This window comes from Melozone crissalis, unplaced genomic scaffold (genome assembly GCF_028551555.1).
Source record: "Melozone crissalis strain CALT ecotype California unplaced genomic scaffold, PUWL_Pcris_2 ptg000002l_1, whole genome shotgun sequence".
NCBI classification, from domain to species: domain Eukaryota; kingdom Metazoa; phylum Chordata; class Aves; order Passeriformes; family Passerellidae; genus Melozone; species Melozone crissalis.
The window spans coordinates 10,853,575-10,870,244 of NW_026535780.1; the positions used below are offsets into that span (position 1 = coordinate 10,853,575).

The 16,670-nt window shown below is 41.4% G+C and overlaps 1 protein-coding gene across 3 annotated transcripts; it reads left to right on the forward strand.

The window, feature by feature from the left end:
• Positions 1-3: 3 nt before the first annotated feature.
• TATDN1 (TatD DNase domain containing 1) lies at positions 4-16,500 on the forward strand. 3 transcript variants are annotated; one of them, XM_054295133.1, is made up of 12 exons: positions 4-65; positions 2,016-2,081; positions 2,665-2,714; positions 5,072-5,135; positions 6,281-6,424; positions 6,524-6,566; positions 10,162-10,247; positions 10,352-10,392; positions 11,785-11,861; positions 12,506-12,576; positions 13,391-13,517; positions 16,247-16,500. In XM_054295133.1, exons 1-12 carry the CDS (start codon positions 44-46, stop codon positions 16,347-16,349), a joined length of 894 nt encoding a protein of 297 aa, XP_054151108.1. In that variant the 5' UTR covers positions 4-43; the 3' UTR covers positions 16,350-16,500. The 3 variants fall into 3 exon arrangements, with proteins under 3 accessions (XP_054151108.1, XP_054151483.1, XP_054151566.1); XM_054295508.1 differs by having other exon boundaries at positions 32-118; XM_054295591.1 differs by lacking the exons at positions 4-65; positions 5,072-5,135 and having other exon boundaries at positions 2,044-2,081.
• The last annotated feature ends 170 nt before the right edge of the window (positions 16,501-16,670 follow it).

A 16,670-nucleotide genomic window follows, 5' to 3' on the forward strand; every position in this document is an offset into this window, starting at 1 on the left:
CCGCCCGCCTGCGCTGCCGCCGCCGAGCGCGCCCGGAGCCGCCATGAGCCGCGCCAAGTTCATCGGTGAGGGGATGATGGGGAGGGCGGAGGGGCCATGAGCCGCGACAAGTTCATCGGTGAGGGGATGATGGGGAGGGCGGAGGGGCCATGGGGAGTGCGGGGGTTTCTGTCCCCGGGTCTTCGACCCGAGCCCCCCTGCTCCTCTCCCGGTTCTGGGCCGAGGCAGCCGCCTCTACCCCACTGCGTGAATAGACGCGAGCAGCGGACGGGGCTTCGGGCTGAGCTGTGGCAGTGGCAGGGCTTGTCGCAGCCCTTCATCCAGTGCTTGTCGCTTCCTCTCCAGCCCCTTACCCAGGGTTTGTCGCAGTCCCTCAGGCTTGTTACAGCCTCTTAGGTTTGTCCCAGCACCTCTGTCACTTCCCACCCCAGTCCCTGCCTGTCGCCTCCTGCGGTCCCTCCCGGTGTCCCGAGGTTGGGCGACCTCGGAGCCCCTGGAAGCATTTGGGAATGTTTGTGTGTGCTGTGTCCGGGCCCCGGGGCTGCTGCTCCTCCGTTACCCCCAGCTCGGGGGCTCGGCCGCCCTTCGTTCTCTGTCCTGCCTTGGTGCATTAGTCGTGGTTGTTTCTGATTGCATGCAACTGGCTTGGGTAAAAGTGTAAGTATTTTTAGGAAATTCGGCGGAAAGCGTGTAAATAACTTCAAAAGGCCCTACGTGTTGTAGAGCAGCTTAGTATTTCCTTGGGAAATTCCCCTTCCGGCTGGAATCCGCGCTGGAAGCGCTGGCAACTGCAGGGGTGGCTGCGCTGGAGCCGGTGTTCGGGCCGAGGCGGCTGGGCTGGGCTGGGCAGGGCCGGGCTGGGCAGCTCCAGCCGGTACCTGCATTGCAGGTGCCCCGTCAGTGCCCCGTCATTGTCCCGTCAGTGTCCCGTCAGTGTCCCGTCAGTGCCCCGTCAGTGCCCGGTCAGTGTCCCGTCATTGTCCCGTCAGTGCCCCGTCAGTGCCCCGTCAGTGTCCCGTCAGTGCCCGGTCAGTGTCCCGTCATTGTCCCGTCAGTGCCCCGTCAGTGCCCCGTCAGTGCCCCGTCAGTGCCCGGTCAGTATCCCGTCATTGTCCCGTCAGTGCCCCGTCATTGTCCCGTCAGTGTCCCGTCAGTGCCCGGTCAGTGTCCCGTCATTGTCCCGTCATTGTCCCGTCAGTGCCCAGTCAGTGCCCCGTCAGTGCCCCGTCATTGTCCCGTCATTGTCCCGTCATTGTCCCGTCAGTGCCCCGTCAGTGTCCCGTCATTGTCCCATCAGTGTCCCGTCAGTGCCCGGTCATTGTCCCGTCAGTGTCCCGTCAGTGTCCCGTCAGTGCCCCGTCAGTGCCCGGTCATTGTCCCGTCAGTGTCCCGTCATTGTCCCGTCAGTGTCCCGTCAGTGCCCGGTCATTGTCCCGTCATTGCCCCGTCATTGTCCCGTCAGTGCCCGGTCAGTGTCCCGTCATTGTCCCGTCAGTGCCCCGTCAGTGCCCGGTCATTGTCCCGTCATTGCCCCGTCATTGTCCCGTCAGTGCCCGGTCATTGTCCCGTCATTGTCCCGTCAGTGCCCTGTCAGTGTCCCGTCAGTGCTGCCGGGCCGCTGGGATGGCCCAGGGACGGCCCTAGGAGGGAGAACACGCAGCCCTTAGGAGGCATTCTGCTGCTGCTGCTGCTGCTCCCACCCGTGAGGGTTGTATGGGAGATGCTGCACTTTCCCTTCTTTAATGCTTGTTTGCATAAATTTCTATTTTCGTGTGAGAAAGGCTCACAGAAAGGCTAAGGTTGCACAGAGGGAAAAGTTTAATTTTTCTGTCACTTCTAGTATAGAGTAAGTTTTCAAGTTATGCAAGTAAGCTTTTGCTTAAACATTTTATGACTTACCAATGTGCTGATTCAGGGTTTTGATAGGGTTTCTGTTGTCTTCCCTAGCTTATTAATACTCAGAGTAAAATACAGAACAGCTATAATTTCTAATTTCTATCTTTGGCTTTCCATAGATATTGGTATTAACCTGACAGATCCTATGTTCAGAGGAATCTACAGGGGAACACAGAAACATCAAGGTAAATATTTATTTATATCTACTGGAAGACAGGATCCCTTTTGCTGAATTAGAAGCCTCTTGCATGTCAGAACATGATGTTAGGGTTTCTTTCTTCTCCTCCTTATGTACTTGGGCTTAAAAAAGAAAGCCTGACTAAGTAAGTTGGATACCCTAACCAAAATGCATTGTCTTAATTGCTTTTTACATGCAGGTAACTGCTTCTGGAGCAAAATGGAGAATTGCTAATCTACTTAGGATTGCATTGATAAACTGATCTGAGAGTTATGAACAGTGGGCTGTCAAAGTATTGCATTGCTGAATCACAGTTACTGATTATAATGTGGGGCTTTTTGCTCTTGTGACCTTTAGATATGGATGTAAAAGCAGAGAGCCTCCTAAAGTATGTGGAGAAACTTCCACTGACTTCTTGGATTTAAATTGGATATCCAGTTATTGCACTTTGTTATTGTCTTATAAAGATTAATTAAGTATGGTTTAATGATTTAATTACAAGAATTTTGACTACATGAAAATTGAAACATAGTTGAACTATGCTGTAAAACCTCAAGTTCAGTGTATGACATTTTTATGAACTTTTGCAGATGACCTTCTGGATGTAATAGAGAGAGCAGTCAAAGTTGGCATTAAAAAGGTAATTTCTTATAATGAAATGGCATTAAAATTTTAAGCTGCTTTCTAATATTTGATTTTTTTAGTGCTCTCTCACTAAAACAATGTTTGTGGGAGTCAAATGGAAGATGCAGTAACTCCCTTCAGTAGCACAAAACAAAAGTGTTCTGTGCAGAGCATGGTCTTCCTGTTTGCACAGATCATTATTGAAGCTGATTGTTGGAGTTCAGTGATATTGTAGGAGATGTGGATGTAGAAGTTATTTGGTACAGTTTCAACAGAAAGATCTTCTCCTCTGACCTGCTGCCCTGAAGTGGTAAATAATTTTCCATGTTGCATTATAGGCAGCCATTCCTTTTTTTCTTATATTCCGTGTGGCTCTTAGAGAATAAATGCTATGAGGAGCAGCTGTGGGAGCTGGGAGTTGTTTAACCTGGAGAAAAGAGGCTCAGAGGAGACCTTGTCACTTACAACTCCTGCAAGGAGGCTGTAGCCAGGTGGGGGTCAGTCTCTTTTCCCAGGCAAGAAGTGACAGGAGAAGAGAAAATGACCTCAGGCCCTGTTCAGGTTGGCCATCAAGGAAGAATTTCTTCCTGGAAAGGGTGGTCAGGCACTGGAACAGACTGCTCAGGGAAGTGCTGGTCATCTTCCCATGGAAGTGTTCAAGAAACGACTGCATGTGGCACTCAGTGCTCTGGTTTAGTTGACAAGGTGGCAGTGATCAGTCAGAGGTGGAACTCAGTCATCTTGGAGGTCTTTTCCAACCTTAATGATTCTGTGATTCTTAATCAGCAATTACTGCTGAAGTAATTATTGATTAATTGTTAATTAAGAATACTCTTCTGATTGAGGTTTTCAGCTATTTCTATATGTAAAGGAAATTGGTAACTTTAGAAGAGCTGGGAGTGCCCACAAACACACTTGAGACATCTGCATGTTTGCTGGTAAATACTGGCTTACATGTATTAAAACATCATCATTATGAGAGAATTTGAAATTGAAATTGGTATTTCCAGCAGTGCATTACATCCCATAGTTTAGCCTGTCTCTCTTTCTCTCAAAACTGAATAAATTTTTGACAGAAGTATGAATTACCATAGAATACAGTGCATACTGTCCCAGACTGTTCTACTGCGCTACTGAGGCTGCCAGATTAGAAATAAAGAAGTAAACACCCCTATAGCAGAGGAACAGGCATCTTGGGAGTTTGTTGAAAAACTCTAATTTGAAAAGACTGGGAAATGCTCTTGGAAACAGAAGAAAACTAGTGATGGAGAACTTATCTCACTGCAGCAAATACAGGGGTGAGGTCACATTTATATGTGCTGTATAACTGCTATTTAATTTTTATACCACTCTGAAAATAAGTGGCATTTTTTAAAATTTTATCATCAAAAATAGCTTAGCTGTGTAACTTTCTCAGGAAGCCCAGTGGATTGAGAAATGTTATTCAGGAGTTCCTGCCCTTAGCTGTTCTCAGTCTTGCTACTGCCCTGTAGAGTGTCAGAAGCCTTTTCAATCACAGATTGTTCCTGCTTGCCCAGAACCTTAATCTGCTGATTGGAAAGTACTTTTATTTTTCTGTATAGCTGCTGCTTTATGGTAATTTTTTGTGAAGTTTTGCTCTGTGTCATGTATGCACTGAGCCATTTTCAGTTTAACATTTCTGATGAAATGGTGATGTCTTTGGGATGTGTCAGTCTGTCATGAGTGCCCTGGGAGTGTGGGGGTGTCTGAGCTGGTGCTGGCAGAGCCTGCTGGATAGCACCTGCAGGGGAAAGAGCTGTCCAAAACCTCTGTAGACTTGGCTGTTACAACCTAGGGTGAAATATTCTGCAAGTGCTGGTTCAAAAAGTACACTGTAGGCAACAATTCTCATGTGATAATGTTAAGGTAAAAATAAGAGATCAGAGATGGAAATTCTTAAATTTATAATCCCAGCTCTGATACAGACTCAATTTTTGGTTTAACTGTTTACTCATGTCTTGTTTTGGGTCTTTGGGAGTCTATACTTTCCCCAGCTGTAGGACAAGGAGAATATTTCTAAGTATCAATTCTTGATAAATGCAGTCTACAGTCATTGTGTGAGGAAGCTAATATTGCTGCAAATTGAAGTATTTTACTCCTTTAGTGATTTAAATGTTTAACATACAAGATAGTTTAATAAGAGGAAAAAAATATTTTGCAGCCTACTGTATTTACTAGCTCCTGAGGACCATTGAGGTTTATTGCTGATTTATGAAATCTTGTTTTATGTATGTTAGTAATTGTATTCTGATGTTCTCTGTTGAGATATTTCCTTGTATCTATGTGTTTTCTAAAACATTCTGTTTGATGTTCAAAGAACATGCACACTGACAGTATTTCTCTTGTTTCAAGTTTTTGATTACAGGTGGGAGTCTAGAAGATAGTAAAGATGCATTGCAGCTGGCACAGACAAATGGTATTTTTACTTTAAATTTACATTGTCAGTCAAAAATATAACCTCTGCTCTCAGAATTGAGTTCAAGAGGACCTGCCCCAGAGGTGTTTACAGACTCAGATTCAAATGAGAAATTACATTTGCAGTGGGATGAATGCATTGTGTATGAGTTTGTGTGTTGCTCTTTAGATCCCTGATGCTGGAAGGAATCGCTCTTTTTCCTGCATGTTCTATTTCTAAATAAAAACAGAAATTATAGAAAATTTCTGGAATAAAAATATTGATACAAGTTTCTGTTCTAGAAATAAGATCAAGTGTTTACATGTTGTGAAATATATGGAGTTTGTTGGCTTTTTGTTTGTTTTTTACTCACCAGTCTGTTATGGCCAGCTTGATCAAGAGAGGTATCTTTCTTTTGATCATTCCTCTGGCTTTTCCTTTCTTTCTGTGAAAGGAGAATTGTTTACTAACAGAAAATAAAGTATTGTTTACTAACAGAAACCTAAAGTAATTTTGGTTTGAATGAACTCAAGGAGATAATTTGGTCCAAGCCAGTCCACATCCCCACTTCAGGAAGGCAGGACTGGCTTGAACATTAGGGCCAGTTGCTCAGGGCCTTACCTGTTTTTTCCCTTTCTCAGTGCTTTTACACTTAGCAGAAATGTCAGTTTTGGCATGGTAATCTAGATCAGACACTTGGGTAAATCAGGAGATATGAGCTCTGAAATTCTCTAGCAGCTTGTGCAGGGGACATGAGGGAAATGCTCTCTGCAGTTCTTACAGCTGGGAAAACCTGGTGTATTTTGAACAAGATGTATTTCTAAATGATCTCAAGAGGTCTCATCCAGCCTCAACAATTGCCTGATTTATTGGGGGCTGCTCCACCAGAACAGTTGAGCTCTAAGCTGCAGTTTTGGAGTACAGTAAATAATGTGTACTAAAAGAAGACATGTTCACATGTCCCCACTGGAGATACTGTCTGACATTTTTAAGGCAGAAAATACCTGTCCAATGAAATTATCACTAAGATAAATATGGTCAAAGGGAGTTTTCTTTTAAAATTGTGACCAATAAAGAAACCTCCAGAGGCAGATGTTGTCTGCACCTTAAATTTATTTTCTTTTTTTTTTTTTTCCTTAAAACCTCCTAATACTCTCTTGCTTCAGACATGTTTTTCAGTACTGTTGGCTGTCATCCTACTCGCTGTGGAGAATTTGAGCAGAGTAGCCCTGAACAGTATCTATCTGAATTAAAAAATCTGATTGAAAACAATAGGACAAAGGTAGTAGCAGTTGGAGAATGTGGCTTAGGTAAGTGTTCTCTTACTACTTCAGTATTTATTTTTTCTAGACTTATACTGAAAGAAATCTTAAAATACTAAATGGAGTTCTTGTTCTTTCTGTTTGTAGATTTCGATAGATTAGAATTTTGCCCAAAGGACATCCAACTCAAGTAAGGAACTTTTGATGACTGTGAATTGACTTGTAGGAATTTATAGTAGTGTTTTCTGTCTTGTGTTCTGCCACATAATATACTGTCACATCTAGCCCTAAAATTTGCAGGGTTGGGCCCAGCGTGTTTTTGGCAGAAATGGGAATTTAATGAACTATGCCTACATTCAAGTAGTGCATTGTGCTAAATTTTGCTACCTGCCTGGCCTTGACTTACATCAACGTGTCTTTTTCTGTAAAACTGACCAGAAATTGTGGATTTCTGGGTGTGAGAGATGTTAATTCTTGCTAATAGTTAGGAGCTCTAAGGGAATTATGGGAAGAAAAACCCCATAAATGCAGTGTGTGAAAGAATTGGGTTGTTGAGTGAAAGGCATGAGGAAGGAAGCAGTGGTAAAAGTAGTGGGTAAAAAAGAGCTTTTATTAAGGAAGGTGTTAGCTGGGAGCAGGTAATGGGGAGCTGATAGTAAAGGTTGTCTCAGGAGGTGCAGCATAGATGCTGAATGGAAAGAAGCTACCACAGCCCCTACAATCAGCCTGCATTCTCCTATTGAGAATTCTCTCTGCAGAGGGAACTGATTGAAAGATACAGGTGATAAATTCACACAAGATGAGTGATTAATGAATTACATTTGCATGTTACTGTTTTGAGTAAATTAGTCACTGGGGGGCAGTGGTTGGTTGTGTTTTTTCTCATTGCTGCATATTAGCAGTAGGAGGATTTTTCATAATGCTGCAGACCTACAGTAAATACTCAGCAAAGGGGACAGGATTTTTTTGTCCTAGTAGAATTCAGTATACATGAAGTTCAGCAAAGCACACCTTAGAGTATAATCTGGTTTTTTTCTGTGGCAAGCTAAAATACAGATGGAGTATCAGATTTTAAGATCTTTAAAATCTGCCTTGATTTTAGAGAGAGAAAATATATCTATGTCTCATTTCCTTGTCCAGTGGACTGCAGCTGAAGAGCAGCTAATTGGGTGCACTGAAATTGAGTTGTAAAGGAAGAGGTGACAGGCTGAGCAGTGAACCAAACAGGAAGGCAGAGTGTGAAATACATGGGGACACTTCACTGGTTTGCAGCTGCTCAGGAGCTCAGGTGCAGCAGTCACGGGAGGGCTGGCATGCAGCTGCACACTTCCCACACAGAGGAGCTGTAGGTTTGTTTCCCAACAAAAAACAGAGCGTGACCTCTGTTTCATTTAGTACTTAATCAACATTTTTCTGGTTAGTTATGCTGTGTTTTCTTTTGGATAATTTTCACCTGTACATTATTTTTGATGCTTTTTTTTCAGTTTAAAAGTTAATAAGAATCTAATAAAGATGAAATTTCTTTGCCACAGTGTTCCTAAGAACTTTTTATTTCGGAAATCTTCCCCATTCCCAGAACTTTTCCAACAGAAAGCGGTGATTTGAATGGTAGTAAGATGAAGGTACTGCCTTCATGCTAAAGTGAAAGCTGTGTTATAAATGCCCTGGTAAGCATATAGAAGTTTCACATCTGCTGTACTACTGGGAGGGGTCTGTATAATCACACGATCACATGCACCATTACTCAGATTAATTCAGAAGTGTTTGTCTGAGATCTGCCTCAGCAAGGTCAGTTTGCTTTAGCTCCTTTTGTGTCTTGATCCTGTAGCATTTGAACATGATGGTCAAAACTAAGCTTGCTCAAAGGAACAGGTTGTTCCTTGAGCACTGGAACTCAGCAGGGTTAGTTTCCTACTGAGTTATTTTATTATCATTCCAGTCACTGTATGTCTGGTTTCTTTATGCTTTTCCAGGAGTTGGAGTTTTAATTTTTTTTTAATTATTATTTTTGTCACTTCAGTAACTGCCCCATCCACCTCCCCTTTCAACATGACTTGGGCTTTGTTGTTGCTAGGAATGGAAGAAGCTTGAATTACATCTCCATTTACAGGAACAGTAAACTTTGTGCTTTCCAGGGCTCTGCCCTTCTCAAAATTAGATGGAAATTGGCCAGTAGGTTACTCTAGGGAGCTTACTTGCAGTTCTGTCCCTAAAACCTCTTTCCCATATCAAACAAGTATTCTGTTAAAAGAAAACTGACACCAAAAATCAAGCAATTGTAGCTATTTAACCACAAGAGCAATCATGAATTGCAATTAATTTATATTTAGTCAAACAAGCTAAACGAAGCACGATATCTAGACAAAGAAGATTCAAAGTAGCTGTAATGCATTCTCATGAATTTTCATGTCAGTTTTCAAGGTTACAGCTGATTTGTTTAACCTGTTTTATCTCAAACATTTGCCCTGATTAACAGGGAAGGTAACTTTGATCTGAGAAATATCAACTTGTTATATACAGAAAATAGTGAAAATGACATTAAATTAAATGACCAGTTGCATATTTGTTTAGAGTCGGTTTTTTTGGTTGATTTTTTAAGGAAAATGTAAATCTAACTAATGGTTTGCTACACTTTCCCCTGATTGATAAGTGACTGATACACAGCAGAGTGTGATCACTGGAGGTTCCCTTTGAAATGGCTGTGATAACTGGTGGTGGGAATTTCCCAGTGCCCTGGACTGTTTTAACAGCAACACCTCAAGAAATCCAGTACGTGCCTGGAGCCCCAGCCTGCTGGGATGGGCGGTGGTGTTCTCCTGCTTCACCCAAGTAACATCATCTTTCAAATGGCATGAGGACACTGAGTCACCCATGCACTGCTGGCCTTCTGCCATGCTCAGGTTCCTCTGCTGTGTTGCTGAGCATGGGTGGTTTCCCTGCCTGGGTGGAGCAGGGCAGCAGGGATGTGGGATGGTAATTGCAGAGCTCCTGCTAATGACAAGCACAGGTTAGTTCAGTGCTGAGCAGTTTCCTCTGGCAATTGCACTGGGGAACCTGGCTGCCTCCTTACCTTCCTTCTGCCCACATTCCAGTGTCTCCACAGGGTGGGGCCTCCCTGTTACTCCCCCAGCAAGAGCAGCTCTGAGGAGTACAAAGTTGGAGAGGAATAAAAAGGAGTGAAAAGGAAAGGATGCAGAAACACAGAGGAAGGGAGGGAAAACAGGTAAAGACAATAGGCAGAAGTATGGTGTGTGATATTTGTTCCACCCCAAGGGAGTGGATTGTTACTCACAGGTCAGCAGCTCTGATGCAGTTTGGCCACTGGAGGCTGGAGAAGCCTGCACAGTGCCCCCCTGCTCACCCTTTTTGTGTTTATGAGTGCTTCTTGAAATAGGGGCCTCTGTCATCTTCACTCTCCCATTCCTGACATTTCAGAACTTTGTGGAAAGAACAGTCAGTTCCTCTTCCATGAAAAATAAATAAATAAATAAATAAATAAAAATTTACCACCCACACTACAGAAGAGTATGTGCTCAGCATGTATACATACATACATTCTGCAGTACTGAGGCCCTTGGCCACTTACCTGTCTTCAAGCATAGATCACAGCTGTGGCAATACACATGGGAAAGAGGTTCCTTTAAATCCTTGCACAAATAAGGACTGTTGCATGGCAAATCCATTAATTCTGTCTTTAGTGCTGGAGGACAGAAGCTTGGGTAAAAAATCTTTTACTGTCATTATTTGTTCTTGCACTGAGTTTAAAGGTGAATTTTATTTTGCAGGTATTTTGAAAAACAATTTGACTTGTCAGAACAGATGCAGCTGCCCATGTTTCTGCACTGTAGAAACTCACATGCTGAATTTTTAGGTGGGTTTTGTTGGAAATTTCATATTTAGAGCAAATTCTGAATATAAAAATCTTCTATATTCATCTGTTATAAAGCTGTTTTATATTTTTATTTCATTTCCTAGACATAATGAGAAGAAACAGAGATAGAATTGTAGGAGGGGTGGTAAGTATGGACTTCAGTGCAGCATTCATTTTTCCATGCATGTGTGTGAATATTGTTGCTTAATATGCAATTTCTTGTTTGTCATGGAATCTGTGTAGGCTTCCTGTTACATCATTTAAGCTGTTATTAATTAGTAAATTTTCCAGTCTCTTTTGCCATTTTTATTTTCATTGCTTATTCTACAGGATTTTTGCAAGGTAAGAAGATAGGCCTCTTACCTAGGATAGAAAAAGCTCTGCAGCTGATGTGAACAGTTTTCCTTGGCCTGCCAGCAGGACAGTCTGAGCACCTCATAATTGACATTGGCCTTTTCCCAACTCCTCAGTGTCTGTAACTGCAGTGCATTCAGACCACAAATCATTTAGATGCATGTTCCCAGTGGAAGCCATAACCTCAGATTTGCTTCTGACGTTGGACATAATTTTCAAATTAGATCCAGATGGAACTTTTGATTACTTTATGTCTTTAGATATTCACATCACGTTTTTTAATTCAAAAGTCTAACAGGAAAAGCTTTGGGTGCAATGGGAAGTCCAGCAATGCTTTTTCAGGTTTCCATTATGACTGAATTTTTCAAAAGTAATAAATGCTCATGATTCTGGCATGAGACCACACCTCCTACAAGAATACTGCAGTCCCCAGGTTTGTCCTTTGTTCCCACAAAACCCTTCCCCACACTCAGTGCTTTTCATGTGTAATGTCCTGTGTAATTCTGTGAAGGCTCTCCTTCCTTCCTCCCTTTCCTTTTGCCTGCACAGCCAGGAAAGAGAGGAGAAATGAGCAGGCATCTTCTGCAACTGCCTGTCCCTGTCACACACAGGGAAGCAGAGCAGACAGGGTCTCTGCTCCACTCAGGCTGAGAAGATGCAGTTCCCAGCTGCATTACACTGTGTAACTTGTCACCCTCCACTTTCCTCTCTGGAATGACCAAGGGACTGTCTTGCTACTTCCAGTGGACTGACTGACACCTCTGGAGAACAGAATGCTCCTCTTATGGTGGCCCTGGCAGTGCCCTGAAGGGAATACTGAGGAAAGAATCTAAAAATTCAGCATGCACAGGATTACTTCCTGAGTATGATCTCCCAGGGGAACTACAGGGAATTGCAGGGCCAAAAGAGTATCACTGGGTAGGCCTTTATACACATATTTATCATTGTTTAAGTGTAGTAACCACTTCTAGTGCAGCATTCAGGTGACTTCAGCCTAAATTTTGCTCAAATTCAGAATCAACCGAGCCATGTCCCATCTTGATGTTTGTAGTGATGTGTAATGCATACTGTTGAAGGTATTTGATGCTAAGAAAAGGTAATACATACTTTTGAATGACTGGAGTTTTAATAAAAGTACATAAGTATTTTTATATGTCTGTGTATCTATATTTATATGTTCTAGGTACATTCTTTTGATGGCACAAAGGAACAAGCAGCAGCTCTAATCGATTTGGATCTTTATATTGGAATAAATGGCTGGTAAGTATTGACTGTAATAAATGGCTGTATTTCTGTACAAGAAATACAACTGCTTTAAAATGGCAGCTGTAGTGAACTCATTGCTTTCTTTTAAACAGTGAGGTCAAGTTTTCAAAGCTCACTAGACCCTTAATCATCTGACAGAATTGCTCACATTAGTCTGTTAACCATCAAAGCTCTTGCTGTGCAGCTCAGTGAGCTAATCCATGTCCACTCTACTACCCTCAGGACAGTCCTTGCTTGCAATTAAATAAGGTTGTTGAACATGGAAAGATTCCTTCTGGGGAGCATTTAAAAAACAGCCTGACTTTAAGGTGCCTGTCAAATGCTGGAGTAATGCAAATGTAACCTGAGTGCCTCGTCCCCTGGTTATGCAGTCTGGATTCTCAGCAGTCCCCTGGCCAAATGCCAGCCAGCACCACTCTGTAAGGCACAGAGGCTGGCACCAGGCAAGCAAGGGCAGCCAAAGGGGTTCTGCAGCACAGTTTGAATTTACAGGCAGTACTGTTAAAAAAGGAAGCACATTTTTTTAATTAACAAAATTATTTAGGAAGCTGTCTTTGCTACAAAACACTTTAATAGGCACAGTAATTACTTTAATATGCTTTTTATGGGTTTTTTTAACCAAACCTTAAATTTTCTAGTTCACTGAAAACAGAAGCCAACTTGGAAACACTGAAATCAATTCCTAGTGAACGATTAATGATAGAGACTGGTAAGATTTTGTATCTTGGTCAGTTTGTGACAATGGGCAATGAGATATACTGGTGTAGCAACCATAAAGCAGAATCAAGACCTAAGGAATTCAGAACAGTGGCTGTTTTCTTTACTTGAGAAAGCAGTTTACAGAACCACTCCTTTCCAGCCTTCTGCTGGAAGGAATAAGCTGCTGTGTCAGTTCCTGACATTGCAGGGGAAGATGAAAAGGACAAATTGACAACTTGGATTTTTGCACCAGCTTAAGTTTATTTTAAAATGTAGCTTGCTGGAGATGTGCCAAGCACAGGGCAATGGCTGTGAGTTAGCCACTGGCAGCAGTAATGGCATTTGGAAAGAACTGCTCTTTAAGTGGAATAGGTGGAAGAATGCTTGAATTCCCCTCTTAGCCCACTGAGCAGGGACTGACTGGGGATGTCATGTTCAGATATCAATAATTGACAGTACAAATACAGTATTTATTTTAATTTCTGACTCTTGAGAAAGGAAAATTGCAAACTGCTAAATCCTTAAATGTATTTGCACGTGAAGTACAGACCTGTTATACAGGAAGTTTCTGTGGAATGCATGCAATGTATCTGGCTGTCTTTATCATGTCAGAGGAAATTAGTGTTATGTATTATTATTGCTGATCTTTTCAAGTGTAAAATCCTGAAGATAGTTGTATAAAAATCCAGGATGTTAAATTGCTCTTAAATTTCCTTTTGAGCTGGAGGTTGTTGCTGGAAGGAGATTGCAGGAGCTTTTGTCAAACTATCTCATGCTGTTCTGAAACAATTGCACTCCTAATTCTTTTATTCAAATTCAACTAGATGCACCTTGGTGTGGAGTGAAAAATACTCATGCTGGATCAAAATACATTAAAACTACATTTCCTACAAAAAAGAAATGGGAAAAAGGGCACTGCTTGAAGGACAGAAATGAACCCTGCCATATAATGTAAGTGTACCACTGCACTCTTATTTTAAATACTTCAACTCTGACGTGAAAAAGATAGAAAAATCCCAGTTCACTAGTAACGTAGAAAATAGAAATTAATTCTAAATATACTGAAACTTGTGCAAGGTTTTGCTTTATAAGCTGTGGAAAAAATTAAAATCCTAATTTTCCTACTTTGGCTATTCTGGATGTATAATGCTCCCTGAAAATGAAACCAGTACCATTATTATTTTTTCACTTGATGCACTGTAGAAAGGTTAAACCCTCTGAAGTAAGCTGACTTGAATATTCATTGCACTTGGTTTTTGTTCAGGTAATTTTAAAAACTGATCCAGCCCTGGGGATCAGGGGACAGTCCCATAGGTGGGACAGTGCTGAGGCACCAGCAGTGCCTGTGACACTGCTGCTGTCACAGCCTGTGACACGAACTGCCACAGCAAGCATTTTGTCAGGGATGTTTCTTCCTTCTGCTGCTGTGCTTCAAACAATCCTGTGCAATTTAGATATGAATGACAGCAGCCAAGATACAGAGTAGTGAAAGAAAACTCCAGGGGTTTATGAACAGAATTGGTAAGCACAGACACTGTTTTCTGCCTCCTTTCCACACAGTTCCTCACAGAAGTGTGAAAAACAGAAAAATGTGTAATTGTTTTAGTGAAATGTTTAGCTATCTGCATTAAATACTATTAATGGATGAAATACTGAATTTTCAGAATTCCCTGTCTAGATTTTGAAATACTGCTCAGGATAATACTAAAGATCCAGGTATGCAGTTAAGGTGTCTAAACAAGAATTTATTTGAGAAGTGAAGGGAAATCTGATGCTTTTTGAGACATGAAGGAACTTAGAAAACCACTGATGTAAAAGCACAGTTTAAGCTTACATGGTGACCTCTCCTAGCGTTCAGATATAATCAATGCAATTAGGTCAATTGTAATACTTGTTAGTTTTTTTTTTTTTTTTAATTTTAAAAGTGAAGAAGACACATTAGCACAGAAAGATTTCTTCAGTATTTTAAGACTTTCTAGGGTCAGTCCATGACTTTGGAGTTTTGGAAGAGATCATAGAAAACACTCTTCTGATCACAAGTGAAGGGCCTCCACTGTTACTCTTCAACCAGCCCATGTCAACAACACCCCCACATATTTGTCTGCTGCCTTAGTTGTAGTTTACAGAAATGTTTCAGAAGCCCTCAAACTCAAAATGCACAATCTGTTCTGCATAGATGCAGAGTGCACAAATGCACTCAAGATCATTACACCAATGCTGTGCTTGGCTTTTGCCTTCTTTTATGAACAAAATACTGTTTGGCTCAACCTTTGAAATTATTATCCCAATAATGTTCATTATAAGCAATTGAATTTAAAGAACCTTTTAAGCCTTAAGAAAAATTAGGAATGGTAATTGATAATTGTTATTTTGTGACTTCTCAAGTAGCAAAATCTGGTGTGAGGGAATGTTACTCAGTCCACAAAGTGTCTTGCATGTTTCAGGTATATATACAGTTTAATACAGCTCAGTTGGCAGGAGGAAATTACCATTTGTCTGGTTTTGTTAGAGCTTTTTGGACACCTTTCAGTTTTGATAGTAATATTTCTGCTTCATATATATGTATTTAGAACTACTTCCCTTGGAAGCTATTTTTTAAAAAGTTTAGCCACAAGAGACTTCTCTTTTCTCCTTCAGCAGTTTCACATACACAGTGTTACAGTAACTTACAGCCTTCTACTACATCCAAGTGAGGAGAGATAAGTAAACCCTAAGTCTTCTTGGCTGAAATTCTTTGGTACTTGTTACTTATTTCTGTGTAGGCCTGATCTCACTCCATCTCACTGCTAATTCTGGATCTAGGAAAATATTTGCAATAATATAATTATTAAGAGCAACTTCTCCTATGCTGTCTTTCAAAAAAAGTTTAGCTAGTGCCTCAGCTTAGAGGCAGAATCCAAAGCCCACCAAACCTTACTACAAAGCTTAAGCTTCTTACTTTTCAATGAAGAGTTTAAAGTTTTTTTGCTGCTACTGGAAAAAATCAAAGTATGACACATGTCTGGAAGGGTACAGAATATTCCTTTTTTTTTTTTTTTTAAGAATGACTGATACAAGATCAAGAAAGCAATTGCAGAGAAACAGTTGTAGCTTGGTTTTAATCATGTTCATCTCATTTCTTTTGCCTCCTCTTCCTGGCTTGTATCAAGGCCCTGAGCCTTTTGAAATTGCTCAGAAATATTTACTTCAAATACCTGGCCACATTAATCACAATTAAGCTAAAGAATAGGGAAGTAGGAGTAAGTTACTTTGGCAGCACTGTGCTCTGATAAAGATGTGTCTGGGATTTAAGACTGCCCTTAGACCAGCCTACTCATAGTGCAGCTTTAGCCTTGACAGGCTAGTGAATTTTTGTTTGAAAAATGAAGATCATTGATAAAGACACCCACAAAATGACACTTCCTTCAAAACAGAAAGCGGTTTAATTACCTCCAAACAAGAGTCAAAAGACCAAAGATGAGTCTGTACCAGTAAGCAAACCAGTGTTCAGTGTAAAGAAAATGGCAGTTAGTAACTTAAGAGTGAAACTATTTGCATATCTGAGCACCCTGCCCTATTGCTCTTAATGTAGGTTTTTATTCCAGCTTAATCTCAGTGAGTTGTACATACACATGCAGCAATCTGAAGTACATTCTGAAGTACTGGGTTTCAGTCTTCTAATATAAATCTTTCTTTTTTAGTCAAATACTGGAAATAATGGCGGCAGTAAGAGAAGATGACCCACTTGAGTTGGCCAATACTCTATATAACAACACCATTAAAGTCTTCTTTCCAAATATCTAAAGTTGTTTTTCTTACATTTATTCAGCATAACTTCTGTAAAGATATTGCAAAAATTTAAAAATCATCATTCCTGCAAGTTCTAATCAATGGAAGCCAATGTGTAGTTGGTTTGGGGTTTTTTATGGTACAAGATTAAAGCTGCTTTGGAAAAGGTGGTCTGCATTTGTGCAGTTTCTCAGCCCTGCTCCCTTTTTGTCAAGACTCGGGATTGACTTCAAGGCCAGGCCATGCCTGTAACTCCAGCTAGCAGCGGAGGCACAGGATGAGCACCAGGCTGCAGCATTCACATGTGAAGCACTTCAAGCCCCTGCTGGCAGTTCA